At 49.4% G+C, this 26,519-nt stretch overlaps 8 protein-coding genes across 8 annotated transcripts; 6 read left to right on the top strand and 2 right to left on the bottom strand.

The window, feature by feature from the left end:
• Nucleotides 1–66: 66 nt before the first annotated feature.
• On the top strand, nt 67–1,957 carry ASPSYDRAFT_50004 (uncharacterized protein). The gene is made up of 2 exons (XM_040847982.1): nt 67–142; nt 198–1,957. The coding sequence occupies exons 1-2, from the start codon at nt 76–78 to the stop codon at nt 1,502–1,504; spliced, it is 1,374 nt and encodes a 457-aa protein (XP_040697841.1). The 5' UTR covers nt 67–75; the 3' UTR covers nt 1,505–1,957.
• Nucleotides 1,958–2,096: 139 nt separating this feature from the next.
• On the top strand, nt 2,097–2,894 carry ASPSYDRAFT_161302 (uncharacterized protein; the record flags this gene model as incomplete). The annotated part of the gene is made up of 4 exons (XM_040842979.1): nt 2,097–2,247; nt 2,341–2,354; nt 2,502–2,675; nt 2,748–2,894. 4 exons carry the CDS (start codon nt 2,097–2,099, stop codon nt 2,892–2,894), a joined length of 486 nt encoding a protein of 161 aa, XP_040697840.1.
• A 229-nt stretch (nt 2,895–3,123) lies between these two features.
• Nucleotides 3,124–7,422, bottom strand: ASPSYDRAFT_161156 (C2 domain protein; the record flags this gene model as incomplete). The annotated part of the gene is made up of 5 exons (XM_040842964.1): nt 3,124–4,020; nt 4,073–4,657; nt 4,714–5,182; nt 5,235–5,420; nt 5,474–7,422. 5 exons carry the CDS (start codon nt 7,420–7,422, stop codon nt 3,124–3,126), a joined length of 4,086 nt encoding a protein of 1,361 aa, XP_040697839.1.
• Nucleotides 7,423–8,148: 726 nt separating this feature from the next.
• ASPSYDRAFT_61386 (uncharacterized protein) lies at nt 8,149–8,737 on the bottom strand (the record flags this gene model as incomplete). The annotated part of the gene is made up of 3 exons (XM_040849980.1): nt 8,149–8,178; nt 8,235–8,546; nt 8,615–8,737. The coding sequence occupies 3 exons, from the start codon at nt 8,735–8,737 to the stop codon at nt 8,149–8,151; spliced, it is 465 nt and encodes a 154-aa protein (XP_040697838.1).
• A 454-nt stretch (nt 8,738–9,191) lies between these two features.
• swr1 (putative SNF2 family helicase/ATPase (Swr1)) lies at nt 9,192–14,366 on the top strand (the record flags this gene model as incomplete). Its single annotated transcript, XM_040845349.1, has 1 exon — nt 9,192–14,366. The coding sequence occupies one exon, from the start codon at nt 9,192–9,194 to the stop codon at nt 14,364–14,366; it is 5,175 nt and encodes a 1,724-aa protein (XP_040697837.1).
• A 5,877-nt stretch (nt 14,367–20,243) lies between these two features.
• ASPSYDRAFT_160862 (uncharacterized protein) lies at nt 20,244–21,352 on the top strand (the record flags this gene model as incomplete). The annotated part of the gene is made up of 2 exons (XM_040842942.1): nt 20,244–20,377; nt 20,428–21,352. 2 exons carry the CDS (start codon nt 20,244–20,246, stop codon nt 21,350–21,352), a joined length of 1,059 nt encoding a protein of 352 aa, XP_040697836.1.
• An 863-nt stretch (nt 21,353–22,215) lies between these two features.
• On the top strand, nt 22,216–23,332 carry ASPSYDRAFT_61383 (NADPH:quinone oxidoreductase family protein; the record flags this gene model as incomplete). Its single annotated transcript, XM_040849979.1, has 2 exons — nt 22,216–22,248; nt 22,337–23,332. 2 exons carry the CDS (start codon nt 22,216–22,218, stop codon nt 23,330–23,332), a joined length of 1,029 nt encoding a protein of 342 aa, XP_040697835.1.
• Nucleotides 23,333–24,801: 1,469 nt separating this feature from the next.
• ASPSYDRAFT_93793 (uncharacterized protein) lies at nt 24,802–25,647 on the top strand (the record flags this gene model as incomplete). Its single annotated transcript, XM_040852885.1, has 1 exon — nt 24,802–25,647. One exon carries the CDS (start codon nt 24,802–24,804, stop codon nt 25,645–25,647), a length of 846 nt encoding a protein of 281 aa, XP_040697834.1.
• Nucleotides 25,648–26,519: the final 872 nt, after the last annotated feature.

Raw genomic sequence — 26,519 nt, 5'->3', positions numbered from 1 at the left:
GTTGCCGAATCCGCTTACTTTTCTGTGCATCCATCCCCGTTCTACCTACATACAACCCTCAGAATTGTCGGCAAAATGGTGGTATACCTCCCTGACAAAGATTATGACTTTCCCAACATTGATTTGTTGACACTTATTTTCGGTATGTTTTCGAATATCTCGTACTGCGACTTCGTGGTTGACCCACGTCATGGTAGACTCGCCTATTCCTGAGAGCACAGAGAGTACAGTTCTCCATGCAGAGGCGGCGGACCCCTCGAATGCCACCACAAAAGCCCAGACACGTCTCCTTACCCGCCAAGTCGCATATATTTTGCGCCACCACTTTGGCATTGGAAGCCAGGGCGCAGGGACGGACGTCGTTGTGGGAGTCTCCGGTGGCCAGGTATTACTCCCGTCTGTCTTCTATGGTGTAGTAGCTGCCGGTGGTGTTTGGAGTGCGGCATCATCGACTGCTACACCCCCTGAGTTAGAGAGACAGATTCGCCAGGGAAGTAGTCGGTTGATTATCTCAGGCCCAGAGTCCAAGGACGTGGTGTTGAAGGCCGCGCAGGCTGCTGGTGTCCCCCAGGACCGTGTGCTTATCCTGCGAAGTATGGGTCATGAGCGCGTGCTCCAGAACGCTGCCACGGGACAAAACTATCTCGACGGCTTGAAGCAGTCAGAAGTCTTGGACTGGGAACGCATCACGGATCCCAAAAAGTTAGAAGACTCTCTCATCTGCCTGTTGTATAGTAGCGGAACTACCGGAGCGCCAAAAGGGGTCAATATTTCGCACGTCAATATGGTCACTGAGGCTTTGATTCCCATCTATTTCGACAATGAGTATATTGCACAACGGCGTCAATCAGAGCCCAAGTATGAACATCCGTATCGCACGCTGGCTCATCTGCCCACCGCTCATGTCGCCGGATGTCAAGGATATTTCGTTAATCCTGCCGCCTGCGGGGGCACAGTTTTCTGGATGGAGAAGTTCGATTTTCCCAAGTTTCTCCAATACAACAAGAAGCTGGAGATTACATTCTTTTTCACTGTGCCCCCCATCTACTTGTTGATAACCCTCAGCCCAGCCGTCACAGACCAGTTCAAGACACTGCGTCGCGCTTATTCCGGTGCCGCTCCCATGGGTGCGGACCTGCAAACAAAGGCGCAGAAGAAACTTGGATGCCTGATTAACCAGACCTGGGGCTTGAGCGAGACAACCGGCAGCACCACTGGTATGCCTTGGGAGACAGAGGACCTCACCGGTAGCGTCAGCCGTCTCCTCCCGAATATGCGATTGCGGATTGTCGACGAGGACGGCAAGGATGTTGAGGAGGGTAAGGAGGGAGAGTTCCTTGTCAAGGGACCTGTAGTGACAAAGGGCTACTACGGGAACCCACAGGCCACTAAGGAGGCCTTCACTGAAGATGGCTGGTTCAAGTCAGGGGACATTGGTGTGCGTCGAGAGGGGCTCTTCTACATAGTTGACCGGAAAAAGGTACTTTCCCATATGACGAACTGAGGTTGGGAGCTTATACTGACGAATCAGGAACTCATCAAGTACAAGGGTCTCCAAGTCGCCCCCGCCGAACTCGAATCCCACCTCATCTCGCACCCTCACATCTTCGACGCCGCCGTCATCGGTGTCCAGGCTCCCGATGGATCCGGAAACGAGGTACCACGTGCGTACATCGTAGCGGATAAAACGAAGATCAACGAGGACCAGGTCAAGGATTTTGTCAAGAGTCATCTGGCACATTACAAACAACTCCGTGGTGGCGTTGTGTACCTGCAGGCCATACCAAAGAGCCCCAGTGGGAAGATCTTGCGCCGGGAACTGCGTGATCTGGCCAAAAAAGATTCTCAGGCAGCTAAGTTGTAGTTTGCCTGCCAGTCCATTGTTAGTGAATGTATGTAGATTTAGAATATATACTTTAGTTGGTTAGTCAATCTTACTCTGTACGTCCGGTTGGTGGAGGAGAGAGTGTTAGTAGTTGGTCGGCGACTCGGAGTAGAAGTGGACGTAGAAGTGGGGGAGATGACTCCATATCTTTCTGCCCCTCCAACTTTCCCGCGGAATACACCAACTCCTCTTCGCAACTCACAATATATCTATGTTCAGGATCTCGCATCGCCTGTTGACCATTTCTCGTCCTCTTCTAACAGCTTCAATTCGCCCTCGGCTTATCCCTCGTGTTCAATTGCCTTTACAAGCAGCCAGAATGTCCGACCTCACTAACATCTTCACTGCCAACGCCTGCCCGCGTAAGTTCTCACCACCTACCATCTTTACGATCCCCGAGACGCACTCGACTCTTTAGATCTTATAACAAAAGCTAATTAGACAATTCTATTTAGCCGTGGGCCCCTACGTATGTCTCCCATTTCCCAATTTCCCCTTCTCGCAGCACCCAGGAGTTGCTACCCCGCACAAGCACCCCGAAACAAACAACGGGAACAGACATCGATGAAAGCGCACCGCTCATCCATTTTGATAATATATACTGAACAAAGGACAGTCTCAAGCCGTCAAGGCAAACGGCCAGATCTTCCTCTCGGGCCAAATCCCCGCGGACAAGAACGGCAACCTTGTTGAAGGTGACATCGCAACCAAGACCCAGGCTTGCTGTGACAACATCAAGGCCATCCTCGATGCTGCCGGATCGTCCGTTAGCAAAATTATCCGTGTCAATGTGAGCCCGAACTTCATCCTCCTGTTTACGGATACTGTTGAAGTGAAATAGCTAATGACGGGTTGATTGCAGGTCTTCCTCGATGACATGTCGAACTTCGCCGAGATGAATGCGCAGTATGAGAAGTTCTTCACCCACAAGCCTGCTCGTTCTTGTATCGCGGCCAAGCAGCTGCCTAAGGGTGTTCCCGTTGAGATCGAATGCATTGCTCTGGCGTAAGTCTTTGAGCGGTATCACTAAATGCGGAGGTGTGCATAAACAGGAATAAAAGGCAATCTACGGAAATACAAGTGGTTGTTTTAGGGTGAGATTGTACCGGTATAGTGATGATTATCATTATCTTATGTACTACAAATTCGCTGTTATCCACATTTCAAACGAAGGCAAAAAGAATTGCAAATCATCAATCGGTATTCATGCTGTAGACAAACAGGTAAAGGCAAATCGATTACAATCCACGACGTCCCAAGGTACCAGCCATTCGTCCTCCTGCACCAGCCATAAGGCTTTGCTTGACAATGGCATCTGCTGCGGCTGCCGCTGCAAGCCTTTCTTTCTGGCGACTGCGGTCACGAAGATACCCAGCTGCTTCCGGCCGCATTCGGAGGATTCGCAGAATCATGTCATCGTTTGGATCAGCTTGTGCCTCGCGCCATTTCTCCGCCTTAGCCTTCTTCATTGTGCCCAAGTTCCGTGAGGCCATGACGCTCTTGGCACGACGTCCACCCGGGACGCCAAGAACGCTGGGATGTCCCCCGAGACCAACGTTAGGCGGCGCAGAGGCCCGGTTTCGGTTCGCTTGTTGCCGGGATATTGTTGCGGAGGCCATGCGCTCTGAAGTACGTATGAGAGTGTCTGTAGGTTCGAAATAAAAGAAGTTCAGACTCTGAATCTCATGATATTTGGGTGATTTCAAGATATCGATGGAAACGCCCGCAGCTTCCCCCGTCTCTTCGTCTGGTGCGTGAAAGAAGTTTAGTAGAAGCACGAGCCAGCGTGAGACAATTTCAACTTCCTGCATTGTAAGGGGTTTTTGATGCGATGGCTTATCCGACAGTGGGGGCACGAGCAAACTTTCAATAGTAGCTAGCACTTCCTTCCACAGGCGTGCCATGACCATTCTCATGGCTTCGGGCGTGAGTGTCTTATCCATTATTGCAAAGTTATCGTTGAAATAATTAAATAGGGGCGTCAGTGCGTTTTCAACATCGACACTAGAAGGTGCAGCAATGGATTGTTGAGCGCGGTTTCGATTCAAGAAGTTCGATACCGTCGAGCCGAGTCCTCGAGATAGCAATGATTTCAGAGTCCGCCGAGACAGACAATGGTTAATATATGCAGTCAGCTAGCGCTTGTCAGTACTCCCTTGCACATCGACAGGAAAATTGGCCGCTTACCTTTTCCGTAATCTTCCGCGTCATGTCTCTTTCTGTTCGCTTCAAGGTACGGAATGCTTTACCGAAGTAAAACTGGATATCGTCACGTTCACCTTCCATGCTAACGCGGAGTAAAAGCCGCCCTTGTGTATCCAAGTCTAGCCAATACTCCCTGGGTAGGAAATCGCTAAAATGCACTGGATCGAGTTTGATTGACGTACGGCCGACATAGTCATGATCACCTACAGCATCCCAGTCCCAAATTGTGGCAATGATATTAAGAGGCCCTTGGGTCGTGATGTCCACAGTATCATCCCACCGTGGGTTAAGATTGTTGTAGATGATGCGTGTCTTCGCAATTCGCTTCTGATATTCGTCGGCCAGAACAACATACGGGTCACTGCCTCCATTCATGTCACAGGCCTTCAAATCTTCTGCTTCCACGACTTTGATCGTGAAAACATACGTTGTTGACTTGCGTATTTTCTGAAGTTGTGGAGGGCTATGTCGAGCAATCGCTTCCGCGCAGCCGTCAACGTTCACCTCGCGCTCGAGCCTGTCCAGTTGACTGAGGGCATATTCAACGTTGTTCAATTTGACCAAGGACTGTGGAAAGTAATTAGTTGTGCACACCGATAATCGCCACGCCTCACCAAGCTTACCTCCGGGAAGAATTGGAACGGCTCGATTTTCTCTTTGTTGGTCCACGCATCTTTTGCGAACTGCATCAGCTTTTCCTGCGCCGTTTGGTTCAAAGCTGCCTCCTGATCTGGGGAAAGTCTATCCATTTCCCTCGCAAACATCTTTTCTACCGTTTCACAGTATCTGGCCACGGCTCCGCCGATCGATTTCGACAACGCGGTCATGAACTTCGCGTACTGGAACTCGTCGGCCCAGTTAAGTTGTATCATCTGCTCTATAACTTGGTTGAACGAGCGGAATATATCGATTACGGACACGCTATGTCTGGAATTTTCGGCAGCCGCCTGAACCGTGTCACCATCCTGGACTCTGAAAGCGTCTTGTCGAAGCGCTTGTTCAACCCAATCCATCACTTTCTGCTCAGTAAGGCGTATCCATCTCCAGACAAAATCTTCTAATACGTCTTCGACATGGAATGGGAATGAAGCACTAGTCAATGTCAGTCAGCATCCATTTCCACTCGACTACTGAAGGACCATACTCGGGAAGTGCGTTTGCAAATAGTTCGCGCACGGCAGATAGCTGTTTGTAAAGGTCAAACGCGTCATTCATGTCGAGTTCTTCTTCTTTAGTCTTCTCCAGTTCAATGATCCGGATCATCAATTGATGAATATCCTCAGCAAATATTGCGAGAGTATTTGCCAATAATATTTCATGCGGGTTGACCCTGATAGGTTATGTCAGCGAGGAGCCTTCGTATAAAGTATTAATGCTGCATACCCCATAATCTCTGGATTTTTTCGATAGCGTTTGCGGATTTTCTCCGAATGTTTGGTAATAGCATCACAAAGGTTTATGACATGCTCGAATTCCCACTCCTCGGGTTCCACAGGAACCTCCTGGCCTAGAATGTTTTGGTATTTCTCGGTAGCTTTCTGTGACAGGCCGTCCTGGACATACGAACGGAAGCGGTCTATATCACCCGTGTCCTCGGTATAGTCGGGATCAAGCTGAATGTGATTCTCCAAAACGTACATCGTCGGCCCGATTGGACGAGGTTTGGCCTCGTAGCAATCCATCATCACATCATATAGTTCCCGCAATATGGCCTCATGAAGGGAAGAAAGTATTTGGCGCATCAGCAACCTGTCATGCACGGTCCATCTGTGCCTGTCAAATAGCACCGTCGAAACAAGGCTGTTGCGCTTCTTGCCTTCTGAAGATGGCATTTCCTTGACAAATGTAAATGCCGAGTCTAGAGTGTCGAGGTCAATCTCATTATCCACAAACTTTGATCGTACAACATCCAAAAATAGAACGATCCTGGAGCACGACGGGATCCTCCAGCGTAGACAAATTTCATTCAACATTTCTGTTGATTGCTTAGAAAACAATTTCATAGACGGTACATCTGATGTGGCTTGTGTAGCTTCGAGATCACGGTCTTTCAGATCGTAGCTGAAAGCCTGTGCTAGAATAGTGCCATACACTGACCATGGATCTGGAGGCATGAACGTGTAGGTATCGGATTCTTCTGAGTCATCATTCAAGGAATTCAGAGATAAAGAGCTCAAATCCACGGGCTGATCTATCACGTATGATATAGGTCGTCCGGTGCTCGCTCGCGAGAAGTCTCCAGGGCTTGATTCTCCATAGGCGTTGTCAGCTGCACTTGCATTGAACTGAGGAAGGGCACCCCCAGGAGTGTTTTTGGCGAGTCCAGGGTTCGATTGCATGATGGCGAGCATCATTTGTGATAGGTCCGGGCCCTCACTCCTTTTCCAAGTCTCGTATGCCTCTTCATCTTCAAAATCATCCGCGGATAGTGATTTTCCGGTTTTAAGACTAAGATGAGTTTGATAGGTTTTGAGATCTCGGAGCGCTGCTTGTTCGGTCCATACCCCTCGATGACCATCAATATCAGCTTGCACCTGGGAGAGGTCCATGCGGAATATCTTCGCAACATGCTGCACAAGCGGCATATCCTTCACGTCATAGCTCAAGGGGGCTACAACCTCAACAATGGACGGGCCTGTGGCTTGCACGAGATCCTGATCTTGAGATAGAAGCTTGGTTTCCAGGACCGCTAATCGGTTTGCAAGCTCCGGTCGTTCCTTCGCCCAGTCGTTGTTTTTGAGAATAAGCGCAAAAAGACGAACAAAGAGAGCAACGTGCCTATCCACCATGAATCTCCAACTATCATCATCGGGTTCTTTGCCCTTGCTCAGTTCCTTAGTGGCGTTTGAATAGAAAATGAGGACGAGATCTTCGGCGCGTCGGTCCTTCTCCATCCGCTTCTTAAACGAATGATCCTTTAGCGCATTCAGAAATGCAGCGAAGGTCCGGACAACCAATGGATCTTGATATTCTTTTCTCTTCTCTTTCCCCATCAAAACCCCAGTCAACCTCTTCTCGAGCTCGGATATAAAGCCGTGGGGGAATCTGGAGCTCTTGGAGTCCCGAATCAAGGAAAAATCACTCATCAAATCCTGAAACGAGGTCGAAGCCCGCTTCGGCCGTTGTTGAGGAGTTGGCACATTTTGAACACGCCGTGCACGAGGAAGAAGAAGGTGGGCAAGGTATGCAGTGCGGAGTGCGTAGGAGTAGGCGGTTGAGGAGCTCACCGTACGACGGCGAGATAACGAGATGTTGCGCGAGTGACGAGCTTCATTCTGGACACTGTTCACCCGTCGGTTTATGCCTCGGGATTGAGTAGATGCTGTAGACATGGGGGGTGTTCGCTATCTGGATCCTTCAGCATTTAAACGGCGAGGGGCGACGGAGTGCGGGACCATGGGAGGTGAGTTCGCGATGCAGAGTACCAGCTTGCGCAGCTGGACAGAATGACTGTGGAAAACCTAAATTTCCCTCACTCTATCCAGAAAAGCGAGAAAGGAATTATATGTTATGAAAATGAACAAGTAGCGAGGTTGAGTTAGATGAGGTGAAGAAGAAAGGGGCGTGTGGTTGCGGCGGGAGATCATTATTGTGTTGCAAGTTGGTTGCTCCCAACACCTGAAAGGCTGAAACAGAAAAAGACCACCCACAACATTAGAGATAAAGTGGCATAAGCGCCGCACTCAAACATCAGAATCAATCCTGTTTGAAAAGCACTACTTTGATATAAAAAAAAGTTTATGTTACATCTATTTAAATTTAACGGTTAGGAAGCCCCCTCTGCATGGTTTTCGGGTTTGTACATTCCCGCAAGCGCACCAAACCGTCCTGACAGCAGTTCTCATACGAATAATAGATAAGTTACCTTCCAAGCAGACTTCTCCATTATTGCCGACCCATTATTCTCAGTTACTCGGGCTGTAGCCATCTTCAGCGGTACAAAGATGCAGGCCGAGGTATATCCCCAGTCGCAAGGTAGGCTCCCATTTCAAAAACCAGATACTCGATAGACGCCGGAACAAATCACATTGTATGTATTTACACATGAGAAGATATCATCACAAAGACTCTTCACCAGCTTTGCGAGCCTAAAATTCCATGTTAGAGGTTGGACAGATTGAAGGGTGATAGAACCGCCACGTACCGGAACAGCATTCCGACCCCCAAGTTCCTTCTCTAGACCGTCAGGGTAAGTTTTAGGAGCGCTCGGTCTGTCGGGATAGAAGAGGCTCACGACGCCGCAGAGCCCTAGAAACGCCGCGACGAAACCGCCAATTTGGAAAACGGCCTTGCGAGAGGTTACATGTGTATATTCCTCGGGGCTGAAAACCCCCAAGACTTCATTTTCTTCGTGGACCGGCTCGCCAAAGTTCCTCCTCTCTTGCTGATCCCACCAACCGCCGTACGGGTCTCTGTGTGCACGCTTCACTCGGGGAGGGTTCTGGTAGCCACCGTTCTTTGTAGGCGGCCAATTGCGTCAATTGACATGGAATCCATAATTATAATATCTGTGAAGCATCATACCTGCAGAGGATCATCACTTCCAGCGGCTTTCAGTGAGTGAATTTGTGAGAATGAGGCGCGGGGTGTGGTAGAGCGAAGGGCAACCTGGGGCAGGCGCCGCGATAAAATGCGTTGAGCAAGCATCTGTAGACCAATATCAGCACGTAAAATTTTACGTAGAGTCATAGCAGAGAAACGCCCGGTCAGACTAACATTTCCGCTGCTTTGGATAGAAAGTTGCGGCGTAGCGAGGGGAGGAACGAAAGGCTCAATTGGTCTTGGGATGAAGTTGCGGACGACGGGGTTCGGGATTATGTAACTGGACGGCGCGCGAGGTAGCTTACTACACGTCCGCCTGAAGTTGACTCGTCGTCAGAAGGACTGGAAAAAAACCACCTCTTTACGCAATCCATCCATTTCATCGACATTTTCGCCCACCAGCCACGTTACGTTGCCGATAACTATGCCAGACTTCTGGTGGCACCTCAACTCAATCTCCGCTACCTGCTGATGCGAATTTTACCCGTTCCAACCGCGTCCTCGTTGGGTAAACTGGGGTCAACTGTAAAGAGGGCCCCTGTCTCCGTTATCACAAGAGATGCAAAACGGTACAACTAATGGTACACCGCGCCAAAATGAACGAGTGACCCCGGAAATCGAGTCCGCTCCCTCCGATATCTTCTCAAACGGACCTCCTTTTGATTCTGCCACTCTTGACCAGTCCGGAATAAAAGAAGAGCTCGCAACCGATCGCAGTGACGGGCCTCCCTCGAAACGCCGAAAGGTCGCGAGCTCCACTCCTTCTCGCCGGTCAAGCTCTCGGGCGATCTCACCCCCCTGGAAGAAGGCGGGCGTTGATGGCCCAACATCGAAACTCGTGGACGGAAAGCGTCGATCTACGAGAGTGAGCGTCGGGGGCCTCTTCGAACAGCCTGCATCGACTACAAAACCGTTGAGATCTGGTCAAAAGCAGTATAAAGGTAAATCTCTGTCTAACCGAGGAGATGCCGTCGCGGGTTCCCCGTTGGCGAATTCTCCATCCCGTCTAGGCACAAATAGGAGATCCCTTGGTGATGGCGCCGCCGCGGTGAACGGTTCAAGTACAACGGCAAAGCCTTCAAGTGGGCGGAAGTGGCAAGATCCAACTTCTCCCGTGCCAAAACGTACATCTACGCGTATAAGGTCCGATAGTTCTGGTGCTACGAATTACAATAATCGAACCATTAACGGAGCCGCTACCCACTCGAACACAAATAGAAGCAGATCAACGCGATCCTCCCTGCACGCGTCGTCGGTTGCAGATAATGTAGGAAACGATCCTCGAGACTTGGAGGACGATGGAAACAACGCGCATGATGGAAATGGACAGCGGATACCTCGGCTACGGATCAAAGTCAAAAAACCAGCTCTGGGCATCCAGCACCCTTCTCACGTTTTACCTGCTCGCAAATACGGCTCATTTAAAGAATGGATAGAGAGCGAGGGCGCAGGGAATCCTGGGGAGGGCTTGTCTACCTCAGCAGGGGCCTTGGAGGAAGCGCACAAGCGGCAACAAGTAATGGACGCGATGGAACCTGGTGGACTTCTCAGCGCTGAGGTCTGCTCTGCATTTTTGCCGGAACATCAGGAAGAGCCACCGCAACAATACTCGCACCAAGACCATCTTGTGGCCCATGCGTTATACTTCAAGAAGCTTCTCGACCAGGAACATCGTCGCCATCGGCATACCGCCCGAACTCTTGCTTACTTGTGTGCGGAAGAATGGAAAAAGCGCAACAAGGACCCCGAAGACATACTCAGGGAACAGCAAGAGGTAATGCGCGGAAAGCGTAGACAGCTGGCGAAGGACCTCAAGAAAATGTTTGACCTAGCGCGGGCGGAAATTGACCGGATACGGCTTGCGCGCTGGGAAGAAGAGCAGAAAGCCAAAGATCAACGGGCCTTGGACCGCGCAATTAAGCAGTCCACCATGCTTTTCGAGAAACGACGGTTAGAAATATTGGGCGAGACCGGGAGCGATGCTCCAGAGACTACAACTGATGATGACGAGGCTGAGACTGATGGCGGATCTGGCGACGATAATGGTAATGATGACGGTGAGAGTAATATGTCAACGGATACTGAAGAGGAAGACGGGGATGACAAGGAGGATGATGACGCAGGCCTTACTGCAGAGGAATTGCGATTGAAATATGCAAATTTACCAAATACCGACGATGATCCGGACCGAGCGTTTGCATATTCTGATTTGGATATTGAAAACAGCGATGGGACAGATATTGATGATACTCCTCGGGCTACCTACGAACCACCTCTCCCAGATGACCCCCAATCAGGTCAAGTAGAATTCGATGAAATCGACCCATTGCTCATGGATGATAGCGACGACTCAACCGATATGGACGATGATATGGGTGACAGCGATGACGAGGAAACTAGTGACGCTGATTCGGAGGAAGATGATGGTAGGTCGGGGTTATTAGGATTTTTCTCAGCCAAAGACATAGCCTCCAGTGACCCCAGTCGCGCTGTTTCGGATGACGGCGATGGCATCACGACAACCCCGGATTACGGAAACGACGAGGAGGACGATGAGAAGTATCCATCATCTGACGAGGATGAGTCTGAATATGAGTCTGAAGATCCAGATGAAGTTACACTTGTTCCGACAGGACCAGCGATAAAAGACAAAACCGTTTCAACCACAGATTCGGCCCCTGCGGCTCTGGAAAGTCCAGTCGAAAACATTGCGCCTGCGGAAAACGAGAAAAATGTCCTCGAAGAGGCCGTCTCCAATGAGAATGAAGCATTCGCCATCGATACTACAACCACTGAGAACCATATCGGTCTTTCTGAGATCCAACCCAATGGCACCGAAATGATGGACATATCTTCTCCGAAGAAACTGACTCATATTGACGAGCCACCGGCATCACCTTCCGCGAAACCTCTCGAAGAGAACTTCAGCGATCAATCCAAACATGCACAACATGAATCATATCATAGTATGGCTGCTTCTAGCGAAGCGTCTCCCGGGACGGTCGCCACCAAGCCCTCCGAGCCCGAATCAATATCGTCATATGAAGCTGCGGCCGAGAAACATGCGCAGTCAACCGAATCGCCTGCTCCTGGGTTGAAGACGCCGATACCACACCTTCTCCGAGGTACTCTACGAGAGTATCAGCATTTCGGCTTAGATTGGCTAGCGGGTCTATATACAAATCATATCAACGGTATTCTTGCAGACGAGATGGGTTTAGGCAAGACTATCCAAACGATTGCTCTACTCGCGCACTTGGCTGTGGAGCATGAAGTCTGGGGTCCGCATCTTGTTGTGGTTCCGACAAGTGTCATTCTCAACTGGGAAATGGAGTTCAAAAAATGGTGTCCGGGTTTCAAAATCATGACATACTACGGAAATCAAGAAGAACGACGACAGAAACGCAGAGGCTGGATGGATGACAACAGCTGGAATGTGTTGATCACATCTTACCAACTGGTTCTACAAGATCAGCAGGTCCTGAAACGAAGAGCGTGGCATTATATGATTCTTGATGAGGCCCACAATATCAAGAACTTCCGCTCACAGAGGTGGCAAGCGCTTCTCACGTTCAGAACACGGGCTCGCCTCCTACTCACCGGGACTCCTCTTCAAAATAATCTTACTGAACTGTGGTCTCTCCTCTTTTTCCTAATGCCGACCGACGGTGATGAGGCCGGTACTGAGGGCTTCGCCGACCTGAGGAACTTCTCTGAGTGGTTTCGAAGACCAGTAGAACAGATTCTGGAGCACGGTAGAGAAACAATGGACGATGAAGCCAAGCAGGTGGTGACGAAGCTTCATACCGTCCTGCGACCGTACATCTTGCGCCGTTTGAAAGCAGACGTTGAGAAACAAATGCCAGGAAAGTACGAACATGTTGTATACTGCAGGCTATCGAAACGACAAAGATATCTGTATGACGGCTTTATGTCCAGAGCACAGACCAAGGAGACTCTTGCATCCGGGAACTATCTGTCAATTATAAATTGTTTGATGCAGCTACGGAAAGTTTGCAACCATCCGGATCTTTTTGAAACTCGGCCTATTTCAACCTCATTTGCCATGCCACGCTCAGTTGCGACACAATTCGAGATCAAGGAGCTTCTCGTTCGTCGGCGCCTGCTCTATCAACACCCGCTCGAGAAACTCGATTTTGATTTCCTCAATTTAGTTCCTATTTCAAGGGAAGACATCTCACGAAGGCTGGCGGATGATAGCGCTAGAATCATGGCCTATGCTCCATTCAACACACTTCGCGAACGTCAGTACCACCGGACAAACTGGCATATGAGGTTCAACGGGACAAGTGTACAATCCACCCTAGAAGCTTTGGAGAATGACTGCAGAAAGACAAGGATGGCCGAGTTAGAGCGATTCCTATATTTCGAGTCGAAGCGCCATGGTCGTCGCCCAGTGTATGGGAGCAGCCTTATCGAATTTCTCACTGCAGACAGCAAGCAGCGGCCAACAGCCAACGGTCCGTTGAGGAAACGCTCATATGCGGATTGGCTATCAAGTCAATCTTCCGTTCTTGCCTCCATGATTATGTCTTTGGAAGAGCGATCTCAGGCAATGGACGGGTATGTGCAGAGATTTGCTTGCATTACTCCGGCAGCAGTTGCGGCCGGGGTCACAGAAGCCGCCCTAACTCCAATATCAACGCGACACCTCACAAATAAGGAGAGATTCCCGCGCCATGATCCTTTCCACGAGGCTCAAATGCGTCTATCCATCGCCTTCCCGGACAAAAGGCTTCTACAGTACGATTGCGGGAAGCTACAAAGACTGGACAAGCTACTCCGTGATCTTAAAGCTGGCGGCCATCGCGCATTAATCTTCACGCAGATGACTAAAATGCTCGACGTGTTGGAGCAGTTCCTCAATATCCATGGTCATCGATACCTTCGTCTGGACGGCACAACCAAGGTCGAGCAACGGCAAATTCTCACAGATCGGTTCAATAATGACAATCGCATCCTCGCATTCATCCTATCCAGTCGCTCCGGAGGTCTGGGTATCAATTTGACAGGCGCGGACACGGTGATATTCTACGACCTCGACTGGAACCCGGCAATGGACAAACAATGCCAGGACCGTTGCCATCGTATCGGACAAACCCGCGACGTGCACATCTACCGCTTTGTGTCAGAATATACCATCGAGTCCAATATTCTTCGCAAAGCCAACCAGAAGCGCATGCTTGACGATGTCGTCATCCAAGAAGGCGAGTTCACAACGGACTACTTCACAAAGCTCGACGTGCACGATATGATTGGCACCGACGAGACTCTTGCCACGCAGGATGAAGCTAGCGCAGCGATGGATCGAGTCCTCGAGAACCGAGTCACCAATACCTCTCGCGTTTTCGAACAGGCAGAGGATAAAGAAGATATAGACGCTGCTAAGAATGCGCAAAAGGAGCTAGAGCATGCGGACGACGGCGACTTCGATGACCGTGTCAATGCCGCCACCGGTACATCCACCTCCGGCCAAACTCCGGCTCAAACAGGCACGCCGTTGTCTGATGAAGCGCGACTTCTGGATGCCAATAAGCCCGACACCGCAGAGGATGCGGCGGACATGGAACCGTCACTTGGCGATATCGACGATTACCTCATGCGGTTTATGGAGTGGAACATGAAGGACGAACCACTCGTGCTTCCCGTTGATAAGAGCACGAAGAAGTCCAAGAAAGGGAAAGAACACCGTCTCCGAAAGAGACGACGTTAGGTTCTTTCTGCTATCCATTGTAATTTTACCCCTTTGCGCTATTTTCTTCTCTTTTCTTACTTCCACCGATGGTTTCCGGTCCTTTTCTCCAGGTGGTATGTTTGACTAGTGTAGTTGTGGACATTTACTATTATTTCTTCTTTTTATGTCATCCCTATTATTATTTTTATTATTATTATTTTCATCTTATCGCATCAAGCGGAGAAGGCGAGGGCGGCAGTCAATTATCACAGCAGCAAAACCTGGATGGGTACATTAGGTGCATAACAGGATTGGGTTTTGAGGAGTATCGCGGACATAAAGCGGTTAATTTCAATGCTACATGCGCCTAGCGATGTGACAGTTTGCCTATAAATTTTTCTTCCGTGTTGGATACGCGGCTTCATTGATTATTTTTCTTTCCTTTTCGGTGTTTATTTATTTATTTATTCTTATTTTTTGAGCAAGCAAGCGAGTTGGATGGTTGTGTGCGGAGGAAAACTTATGTCTATCGATATAGTACTTACCTATATTAAGGACCGATAAGTCTCGGTATCGTAAGTCCTTCATTCCGTGACCTCCTAGAGCTCTTGTTATCAATATCAGGTGTATGTTTCCTCAGTCTGGGGTATATTTACGAGGTCATCAGGTCCTCATAATACCAAACGCCTTTCTCTTGCTGATGAAGGTAAATGTTTTTCACCGCTCTGCACTACTTTCTGCTCTCGTCACCCGACAGCATGGATGGGTCTGAGATGCATCTGCGTGTCTCCAACCATTTCCGAGAGTTCTTTCTTAAATCAATGGAGATAAAGGTCGATACCTATACTTGAATGGAACTCCACAACGGAACCGAGAGGATTCAATGCCATCCCTTTTCGTCCCCTCTTGTTCCTTAATCATTATTAGCTCAATTCAATTTGGACAAGGACGGCCCCGCAGTACTTGTGGGATTCACAGCAGTCACAGCCTCGCAGGATCTGTGGCGTACCTGGAAGCCCATGCGTATCGCGATCTCGGCGATTCGAAATGTGATAAGTGGATTCGAGTTCTTTATGTACCTCTCAGTAGTGCTGTGACCACCAAACCCGACAGTTCGGCTGAAAGAAAACCAATACGACCACGAAGTCCAGACCGTTGAATTGGCACTTGGGCTACCTTATTCGATATGAGTTCGGCAGTGTCGAGCATGATATACTTTCTTTCTTCCGCCTCGACGGCGAGATTCTCCTGCCTATTTGGGGACACGAAAGAAAAAGTAAATTGCCCCGCCGGCCAATTGCTGTATGAGTACTGGGGCTGACACGAGGCAAAGATCCTACTCAGGATGCAGCTGCAGAGCGGGCTGTGTAACTCGAATAGCTCCGCTTGCTCCATTTCATTTCGATACGGCTTGCTGAAGTGCCGGAGTTCGATATCCAGCTTCCGTTCTTTGTCTCCAACCGTTGAAGAGGGGGGCGCGAAAGCCAAGATGTACAGCAGGTCTATCCCTCAGCTCAACTGGCCAAGGTCCAAGGCGACAAGGCTCGGTCTGACTCCGGCAAGGCCGACACCCTATCCAAACTCTGGATGTCGAACGGCGTTGGCTCACGGCATCACAGTCGAGCTTCCCCCGCCGATCAGCGCCATTTCAACTTGATGGACAAAGCTATACGTCGGGGTTAAAACATGGAGAACGATATCCGCGGGTCAACTAACCCAACGCAGATAGGTTTCACAGATGAGCTCACGATACTTCAGTTCGTTTTTGCAGATAGACGAAGCTGTCGTCTTTGTTGTCTCGACTGGTTCCGCCTCCCCACTATGCGATTCCTGCTTTGTTCTTAGGAGCTCCGTTGGTAATTTCTTGGCTGGTTGGCTTGTTCAGGAAACAGTTGAGTGTTCTCAATCCATCGCATTTGACCGGGGAACCCATGGATTGCGGGGTTTGTCTTGGAGCTTTACCTCCGTGGCTGCTGGAACGGAAGTCAGAGATGTGTCAGTATCAACAGGGTTGACCTGCAACCCCTCAAGCACCTCTGTCAATGAGTCTGATTGACTGTGACCGACGAACTCTAAACCGCCAACAATCAAGGAGGAAAGCGGTTCTCTGTTGGAATATTTCAGTTTTGAATTGAAATAGGGGTTCGATGAAGAACATACGATGTCACCAGAAACGAATATAGCGATCTATCATGCATCGTAGCACGGTGGGTGATACAAACCTCTGGTCTCCTCGATCTGCGGTTGCGAATGCAGCGGACAGCTCCCTATGTGAGGCAACGAACCCTAACATGAGGAGCAGCGCTATCCGGTGGCGAAAGCGAAACCGGAGTAGCACCAAGTCCTCTTGTATTGGCCACTGGGGGAGGACAAGAGTAAAACAGTTCGTACAAGTACGGTGGCAGGGCAGGGCAGAATGGGATTCATTCATGCGAAAGGACGGTTTGCCGGTATCAGGGCGGTTGAGGCTCCCCGAAGGCGCACCTCAAGTGGTCCAGAGTGCCCCGATTGGTGCCAAATACCATTTGGACGTCAACAGTGTTCGTTTATTCTCCCTGGTATTTCAACCAGGAAGCAAATTAACATAAATCGATATACTTTTCATCTTCCCATAAACCAATTTCTGTCTTCCTCTTGACATTTTTTGTCGCACAGCATGCCTTGTTTCCAAGATGAGAAACGCCACACTTGCATCTTCCGACCCCGGTTACGGAACTGTATACAGTATGTAGTACACGTCTTTTGTTGCTCATGCCCGAAAGCTATGAAATTGAAGGTCTGGAAGAAGATCCCATTTGCTGTGCAGTTTGCTGTTCACGCATGCCATCCGCAATCCGCAACCACACGAGGAAGGCAATGTGGCCGATCGTAATGCTCCCTGGGATTTGTGCAACCAGATCGGGATCATCCAGCACCGGGTCTCTCAGATCGGCCCTGGACTCCTGCTGAGAAGATAACAGGTGTAGACTGCAGAAACATGACTGATCTTAACCACACGAACCAACACCAGAGCTTGATGAATCAGAAACCATGAAAAATGTAACCTTATCAGCTTAGGTTGCACAGAAATTATCTTGAGTAGGAAAAGAATGTGTAACGCATTTACTTCGCACAGAGAGGTCCCATAAACAATGAGAACTAATATCCGGTTCGCTTGATGACGACCTGGTCGCTAGGCTCCGACGCTTGATGTGATTGAACCACCGTGAGACGACGTGCTCTCCTTTCCTTGTAGTTATCGGCTACTATTGAATGTATGACTCGTTGACTATGCCATTGTTGTCCGTAAATACAGCAGCTCAATCCTGCAGCCTGACTGACTATCGAGGCTCTGGAGTGGATCGCTGCATTATACAACTCACCCAAGAAGCCATGGCTGTCGACTCAATGAGCAAGATCGGGCGGGCTATGTTGCTGAAAATACTGTGGCTATTGGGATTTGTATTTTCCATTCCACCGGAGAAGACAGCCCGTGTCATTGAGACTTCTTTCTGGGTCCTCAGGATAACAAGGTTCGACCCGCCGATAATCCTTTGCACGGACTGATGTGGTACGTGCTCTGTACGGACTCTGCAGTCTGCACGGGGCGTCTGGTGGCACTCCACCTCTGTCATAAACTAGAAGACTTTAGTTTTGGCACCATTCAATGCCGATGAATGATGGTCAGTCAGCCAAATGATGACACCTGTGGCCCATATCTCGTCGCAGACAAGGCGCCAGAAGGTCTGTCTCTTATCACTTTTGATCAGAATGGTTGAAAGTCGTGACGTATAACGATGAGAAAGTAGCTTAATTTGGTACATCTGGGGCTTTCTTTCTTTTCTTTTCTATTTTTTTTTCCCGACTTGAATGATTGAATCGTTATTAGAAGTGAGATTCTCCATGCGTGTTTTGGTTCTTCCGGTCTAAGCGCGGTGGAAACATGGATGTACCAAAGAATCTACTCTGCCGATCGACATCGAGTCGCCGACCAGCCACTGACCACTGACCAGGGACCTCGATGGTGGAAGATAATCCCGAAACGACTACAAACAAGACAAGCTTTGATTGCGGAAAAGATAGACAAGGGCAACCAGGCTGGCAGCCTGGCACTCAGAAACCGCGAGCGAGGAGGGGAAGCATCGTCCAAATATGGCTTTGTGTCTTGAAGCCTTGTGTCAAACTTCGGTTCAGATGTTCTTTTCAAACTGACAGGTCGATCATCAGATTACCGCGAATCAGGGCTGCGTAGTGGCTAGTGGGGTCAAGAAAAGCCCTGTGAAATTACGCCCATTATTGCCTGCAAGCGGAATTCAGGTACAATACATCGTCCCTCGCTGCTGGGCACCTCCATCTGACGACAGTGTGGGAGATCTCGAGGCCTGCTACCCTGTCCATGCCGGCCGTCGCTTGATCCGTTTCGTTGCCCCGTGGCTTCAGATGCTCTTTCCGCAGTTCAAACACCTATCCTACGGCAGTTCGGAATCTGCGCCAAGCCCTCAACTAGGTCTAGTCGTACGTACTAATACGATGGGGATCTTGTTCGCTTGTTGAATATCTGGTATCCAACCGACTGCCTCCAACTGAAGATCAGGCCAGTTCTTTGCTTTTGTCACTCTTTGATGCAAGAGATGATTTCGTTTTTTTCGTCGCTCGACATTGATTGGGTTCTTGATGTCTTCTCAGTGCCATATTTCGCCATTCGGAAATCCATTCAAGATGAAATGACCTAATTGGGCTTGATCCGAGACAAGCAAACTGGATCACGCCAAAGGGTTCAAAAATATTTTGACTTGAATTTATAAACGGGGGAAAGAAATAACCATAAGCGGAGCGAATCAGGCTTTTTGAGGCGGCACTTTTGAGAGAACACAAAGATACATCTTGAATTTTTGGGAAAGAGAACAAGGACAGCGGGACACTGGCCAGCAGCTTCAAAACCCTGACAGGGCATGACTGCCACCAACTCACCAGCTGAGAGGTTTCACTCAGTTTGACATGAACAGGGGGGAGGCAGAAAAGTATACGTCAAATCGTACTATTGACGGGAGAGGGTCATTGCAGGCCAATGGGGTAATGCTCTGCACAGGCTGAAAAGGGGAAATATGTCGCCGGTCACGGGGAAAGAAAGCAAAGAGCAGAAAATGAGAAAACACAAGCAAGCGCCATCCTTGCACTGGAGAGGTCGCAGAAGCTATACTCCGTCCACTGAGCCCCATGGCGTTGCTGTCATCGAGTGCATCACAATATTGGACATCGATCATCCGATTGTGACCGCGAGATCGACGTGAAAGATTTCCATGGCCTGAGTTGACGCAGAGCCTGATGGGTTCGTGAGGCAAGGGTTGGAAAGACGACAGGACCCGGCGCTCTGGAGCGTGCTACCGGCGGCAGCAACTAAAAAAGTGTTGCTGGCATCACCAATCATGACTCTCTTCTCATCACCGTTCGTTCCTCGGGCAGCTTCGTGTTAGTTGATCTCCCAGCTGCGCGGACCCCTTGTCCCCGATTCCCCGTCGGTCGCCTGTTTTGACAGCACGAGATTACGTATTATCTCGTTCCGCCTTTTTCTTTTCATTCAGATCTAACCAAGCGGCATCTAGTGCATTAGTTGAGCGGCCGGCCACGGGCCCGATTCCTTTGAGCACCATTGCTCTAGATCTTGCGCCGTCTTTGCTCCCAAATGTGGCCAATTCCTCCAGTGTCTTTCTTCGTCCCGTCTTGAAATACATATATCTGACGTGCTCGTCTTCCTTCCGATCCACATGCATCCTCTTTTCTCAAAAAGACCCTTCTCTTCCAAGCTGCATCTCCCCCACCGTTGTTCTTCAAATCGTTGCCTCAGTATTCCACCCAACATTTACTTCATCCATACTTGTCCATTGGCCTAATAACTATCCTTTTTCGATTGTCCAGGCGGAACAAAGACGCTCAAAGATGAAGAATTCTGTTTCCATCCCATCAGATGTGTGGGAGGAGAAAAAGGCCCTGATTGCTACTCTATATAAAGACGAAGAATGGCCATTGAAACAAGTCATCAAAAAGATACGCTCAGATAATTTCAATCCAAGGTGAAGCACTTTAATAGTCAGCGTAAATAGTACAACTAACGTCATCTTAGTGAGACTCAGCTACGAAGTAGGCTCAAGAAATGGCGTGTTACCAAGCCCTCCCGTCAGACAAGAAAGAAGTCAGAAGAGACAACAAAAGATCCATCCCACGAGACGAGCTTTCCCAAACGCTATTCCGATAACTGCTCACCCGAAACACAATCCCGTTCTCGGCCACAGCCGTCGGCAACAGAAGCTGTCGTCACCGAGAAAGAGCGGTATATAGCCAACGACGTATACGAACCACACATTCCTGCTGCCTGGGATCCCAATTCAAGCTATTCTTCACCCCAAATCTCGCCAGACAAGTCTCGTGTCAGCTCACATGCCTCTCTGGTCATTACCACTCCGCCCTCATTTGATGCGCCTCAACCATCACCCTTGATGGATGGTACCTTGCTCAATTCAACCCCTACAATGACACCTACGTTCACGAATTCGCCTTACGCTTTGGGCACTGACCAATCCATGCCAACACCTGTGTCAACAACGACTGCAGTTCCGGAAATCCAGTGGGCGATACCGCAATGGTATTCAATACCTATAGAAACAACCACCGAGGCCTCATCAATGGCATTCTATACTTCAGGTCCTCTGACTCCGCCAATCGACCCTACGATGCACATGATATCTCAGCAACCTGTACAGCAGATATCTGAGTCTCAAGGTGGACTGAAATTATGGAAGCCCACCGTTTCCGCTTCTCATAACTCAGAGTTGACCGCCCAATTGAGCAAAAATGCACGACAGCCACCAAGACCATTAGAGAAGGAGGTGCCACAGCCGCCAAAGATAGGCCCGAGCCAGCACCTAGGCGTGGTGGCCCCACCGACGTCTCCTTTCTTCCATCACGGGCCATATTCTTCCCTGTGCTCGCCGGGCTATGTTTATCCTGGACCCGAGCCTTTTCTCCATCGGTCGAGCATTGACTTCTAGAACTCAGGATTGCAAATGCCACCATACAGTGTTATTTCCTTCTCAGTTTTTCAGGCAGCTTGCTGGTCTCCCCCTCCTTTCAGATGCCTTATCCTCAGTATTTGTGGTACGTTCAGCTTCTCTGAGTTTTGCATGGTCATACAGCGTCAACGGGCTTTTGTGTCGCCATCTGCATTTGGTATTCACGAAAGATTTATCGGTTGGTGTTTCTCTTCGATTCCTTGATATCCCGGAGTTGGTGGTTCTTGTGCGTGTAAAACGGGATGCGGCAATACTATGGGCATGGGGCCGGTTCGAAAAGAGGGCGGCGGTAGTAATGATCTGAAAGCTCTCGGGCTCGCCTCTTCTTGTACAACGGTGTAAAATTACTATAGGAGCCAGTACATAGGTACTTAGTCTTGGGACAGGTCATATTTTATCAAGAATAGACATGTTATCTCGGGATTAAATTCCGGTCGGCAGTGACGTTGTCACACTCGCCTCAATGAGCTTATCGCATGCGTGCAGTGTACGTGGCATGAATACCCACCATATTTTAGAGTAGACTCTCAGGTATCTGGCTCTGATAAAATATATGAGGCTATGTTAAACCACTTGGTATAGTTGTTCGTAATACAGGCATGAGGGGCGGGCTAGCTTATCCGACAACCTCGGCATCATTACCGGTAGGTATCCTGCTCGGTCGTTTTGCGGGGAGCGCATCAGACGGAGACCTGCCTCCAAGTTTCGTCAATCCCACATTAAACAATAAACAGCAGTGATATAAATCCCACAAACCCACTTTCTCCTCGTCCAATTGACTATTTCTTTTTTATTGAACGGTAATTTCCCTCCGTTGGCGGTTTCCGATTCACATCATCATCATGCGCGCTATCCAAGTAAAGGAATACGTCAAGGTAAGTCCAGACATGCAACCCCTTTTCTAACTATCAGCAAAACGGATCAACGAAGTAAGTCATTGACGAGTGAAATTAATCTACTTAGGGTCCTCTCGATCTCACAGTTAGCACCCTACCAACACCCTCCCCGTCTCCCTCTTCTTATCTCGTCGAAATCCACTCCGCGGGAACAAACTTCTTCGACCTGCTCCAAATCCGAGGTAAATATCAACACCAACCACCCCTTCCATGGGTCGGCGGCGCCGAATTCGCAGGTGTAATCGCCGCTCTCCCAACCGAAGGTGGCCCGTGGAAATATAAAGTCGGTGACCGCGTGTTTGGTGCCACCCAGGGCGCGTATGCTACGCATGTTCTAGCGCCTGAGCAGACTCTCCTCCCTGTGCCGGCGGGTTGGAGCTTTGAGGACGCGGCAGGCTTGTTCGTTACAGCGCCGACGTCATATGGCGGGTTAGTGCATAGGGCGAATGTGCAGCCTGGCGAGTGGGTGCTTGTTCATGCCGCTGCTGGTGGGGTTGGACTTGCTGCTGTGCAGATTGCGAAGGCACGTGGCGCGACAGTGATTGCAACGGCTGGGACGGAGAGGAAGAGGGACGTTGCGAAAGCATTCGGTGCGGACTATGTCATTGATTATCGGGATAAGGCGTGGCCGGAGCAGGTGAAGGGACTGTGTGCGAAGAATCGGAGTGGGAATGGGAAGGCGGGTGTGGATGTTGTTTATGATCCTGTGGGGATGATTGATGCGAGTCTGAAGTGTGTAGCATGGAACGCAAGGCTGTTGGTGATTGGGTTTGCGGCAGGGAATATCGAGAAGGTTGCGCTGAATCGGGTCTTGTTGAAGAATGTCAGCATCGTGGGCTTGCATTGGGGCCAGTATGCACGGTTCGAGACAGAAACAGTAGGTGTGGTGTGGAAGGGTATCTTTGATCTGGTTGCGCAAGGGAAGTTCAAGGGCACGGNCTTCAAGGATGAGAGCTTTATTGGCTTGGAGAGTGTTCCTAAGGCGCTGCAGGCGCTCGGCGGAAGGGAGACATGGGGAAAGGTTGTTGTCCAGGTCATTGATGATAAGGCTAGCAAGTTGTAGGCTACGTTTTCCGTATACTAGAGACAATAATCCATTGAATCCTTAAATTGATATGAACGTTTTAAACCGATATGTGATGTAGGTGCGCAAGGAGTCATGCTCTCGTAGAAATAGGAAAACATGAACTATGAAGGCCCTTGATTTGTCTAGCAACCTTGAACTAGCATTCTAAGTTCGAACCAAGACGGTCCAGCACATCCAACTCCGTTCAGGCACAGCCACAAGACGTGACATGTGTTGACCGTTCTTCGCAAGAAGAGTCCGTGGCTATGTCTGCCTCCATAAGTCCGCGGACCTTGGGAAAAGCTAACAGGGACAGTTGGATTATGCGGTTGCCAATGCAGATCGGACGAGTGAAATCGTCATCATCGGGCTGCTGGTGTTTGTGATTCCCCGGGTATTGAGTTCTGGTTGGTGAGAGGCATGACGTATATGACGTCTGTCGAATACATCATGAATAGACGACAAAGTATAACCATGTATTTTCAAGTGTTTGCATCGAGAAACATGTTGAAGCTGCTGTTGCTCCTGCGTCAAGTTTAATTGTTGACAGGAAAATCTTTCGTTGCGGGTGGGAGGAATTATTTTGCATGGTAGTTGATATTAGTCAGCAATGTTTCAGCACGTGATATAGGCGATGTCCACCAGTGAACGAAATCTTGAACAGTGGCCAACATCCTCGTATTCTGTACGGTCTAATTATTGGCCGTCAAGTTGTCGCACAATATTACCCTGTTTGAAAAGGTCTCCTTTTTCCTCATTAAGGAAGCGGAAAAAGACGGATAAGTATCAAAAATGCAATGGTTATATGCACAAGGCAATGAAATGCTGCGGTTTCACCTGGAGGCTGTCAATTTAGCGGTGGTGCCCGAGTGTGGCTGTGTGTCAGCGCCATGCAGCCGTTCAATTAGCAGTCCTGCAGCCCCATGGCTCGGTCTGCGCCTGCCCGCATGGACCCTGAAGATTGCAAAAGATGAAGTCATCATGACCTTTCCCGGCCTGTAGTACTTCCGTCTCTTCAGACTTTCGTATTTCTCGCCGAATTGTAGAGTTTATGGCTCTTGGCGACTGTCATCCACACGACAGTTTATTGGACTCACAACCGAGACAGAGTTTTGATCAAGGCTTATTTTCCAGGGCAGTGCTCGGCCTCAACTCTTCTTTCTCTCAGGTCAACATCCCAATATAAAGACGACTCCTGCAGCCCTACTCTCCCTACAGCCCTGCCTATCTGGTGAATTTTATCTTTGAAGTACGAGGCAACTTGGCTCTTTAGTACACACATATATTTTCTTTTTTTTTTTTTTTGAACAGAGAAGAGGGTCATATCAATCGCGCGTCTCGCAAATTCGTAACCCCCTTTTAATTATCCACACGACCTCGTCATCTCAACTTGCCATAGCCATCACTACTCAAAATACTATCGTCACGTCTCCCAGTCAGTTTGTCTCGGCTGTTCAAGCTCCATAATGAAGATCACTATCGCATCTGCTATTGCGCTTCTTCTATCCACGACCGTCACCTCCGTCGCGGTCCCGACATCAGACATAGCCACTCGCCATAGCGATATCTTCGCACGCTCCCATGAAGACTTAGGTCTTGAGGGGAGAGATCTGGAGAAGCGCCGTGGAGGTGGTGGTGGCGGCAGAGGAGGAGGTGGTGGGAGCGGTGGTGGAGGAGGAGGACGCGGTGGTGGTGGAGGCAGCAGCAGCTCAGGCGGTCGTCCTTCCAGTGGTAATCATCCCGCAACACGTCCAGGGTCAACCAGCACGACTAGTAACCGGGGCGGCACATCGCCTGGCGGATCTGGACCGCGACCCTCATATGGGCGCGGTGGTGGTTACTACGGCGGAGGTGCTGTCGCTCCTTATCAATCGGGTATTCGCTCGCCTTTAGGTGTCGTGCCCTTCTTCTTGCCCGTCGCTGCTCTAGCCTTCTTCCCAGGGCTCTGGCTATATGGAGCACACGTTTACCCATACGACCACCATTATAATTATACCAACGACACAAACAATAGGAACGAATCGCTGCCAGTCATCTGCTTGTGCGGTGAATATGCAGAGTGCGGTTGCGATGACAACAACAACAGCACGTACTATGAATCGCTGTTCAACGGAACACAGCCTAAGAACGGCAGTATTGTTCGGGTCGCGGACGTCAATGGCACGCAGACGATAGTTATCAACGGTACCTTACCGAATGGTACTACAGTTGACGAGGCGGCGGTAGACTCCGCTGCTGCCATGTCGGTTATCCAAGCCAGCGGGTATTGGATTATGGCTGCCATTGTTGCAGGTGCCGTCTATACTTTGTGATGGTGGTGCAATTTTATTTTCTGAGCTTTGTTTTTTGCTGTGAGGGAGACAATCTTGTTGACCGTCTTGATACCCTGTTACGAGTTATAACTGCCCCTTATTATTACGAGTTTGATGACAACGATATCGGTTTGCTATTAATATTGAGCTTAACTTAGAATAGGCCTGTCTCATCAAGTAGTAATTATCGGTGATGTGTTTTTTGTTTTTGTTTCAATAATAAATTGTCTTTGTTGCTTGTTGCCTGCATTTCACTTGTGTACACAGTGTCGAATACACAGTAGAGGAAGGAAAAGCCTGTCACTATTTGCGAAGAATGCTGATACGTACCCACTCCCCTTCAACAGTGATTTTCACCTGTAATTGGACGAGCGTGGAATTTGCCCAAACTCTTTAAGATAAAGATTCTCGGCGATCCCCAGACTTAATCAAATTTATTGTGGAACATGCCCACTAGTGTGCTTGATAACCAGCCGTGGAGAACAAGATCAATCAACATGGAGTCATGGACAGTCCCTGATGAACCGTGGAGCACATGGAACTTGTATTTCGACACTATCAGCAGCATCACCAAAACAAAAAGCTGAGGTCGTCTTAAAGCTAGAGGAAATCAATCAGACCACATTCGGATTATCCCCAGCACGGAGCATCCTCAATACAATGCCGGAATTAAATGTCGCTTGATGGGTCCTGGGAAATTGAGCAACGTAATGTACCGCGCGCTAACCTTCAACACTCAGGCACGCTTCCCCATCATATACACAGTAGAGCCAATCGAGCTTGCGGATGAAAAGGCTTTATTTCAGCGAGCAGGCGACAGGAGATTTCCGCTCCTTAGTCCTTAGCCTATTGCCCGTGGGAACAGGGAAACG

The sequence above is a fragment of the Aspergillus sydowii genome, assembly GCF_001890705.1.
Source record: "Aspergillus sydowii CBS 593.65 unplaced genomic scaffold ASPSYscaffold_14, whole genome shotgun sequence".
Taxonomy (NCBI): domain Eukaryota; kingdom Fungi; phylum Ascomycota; class Eurotiomycetes; order Eurotiales; family Aspergillaceae; genus Aspergillus; species Aspergillus sydowii.
Note: the sequence above shows the minus strand (reverse complement) of the source record. Positions and strands in the feature narration are given on the sequence as shown.

Coding starts and splice junctions, on each gene's coding strand:
- ASPSYDRAFT_50004 (XM_040847982.1), top strand. CDS start 76: ATGGTGGTATACCTCCCTGACAAAGATTATGACTTTCCCAACATTGAT. Junction 143..197: donor TTTGTTGACACTTATTTTCG/GTATGTTTTCGA, acceptor ACGTCATGGTAG/ACTCGCCTATTCCTGAGAGC.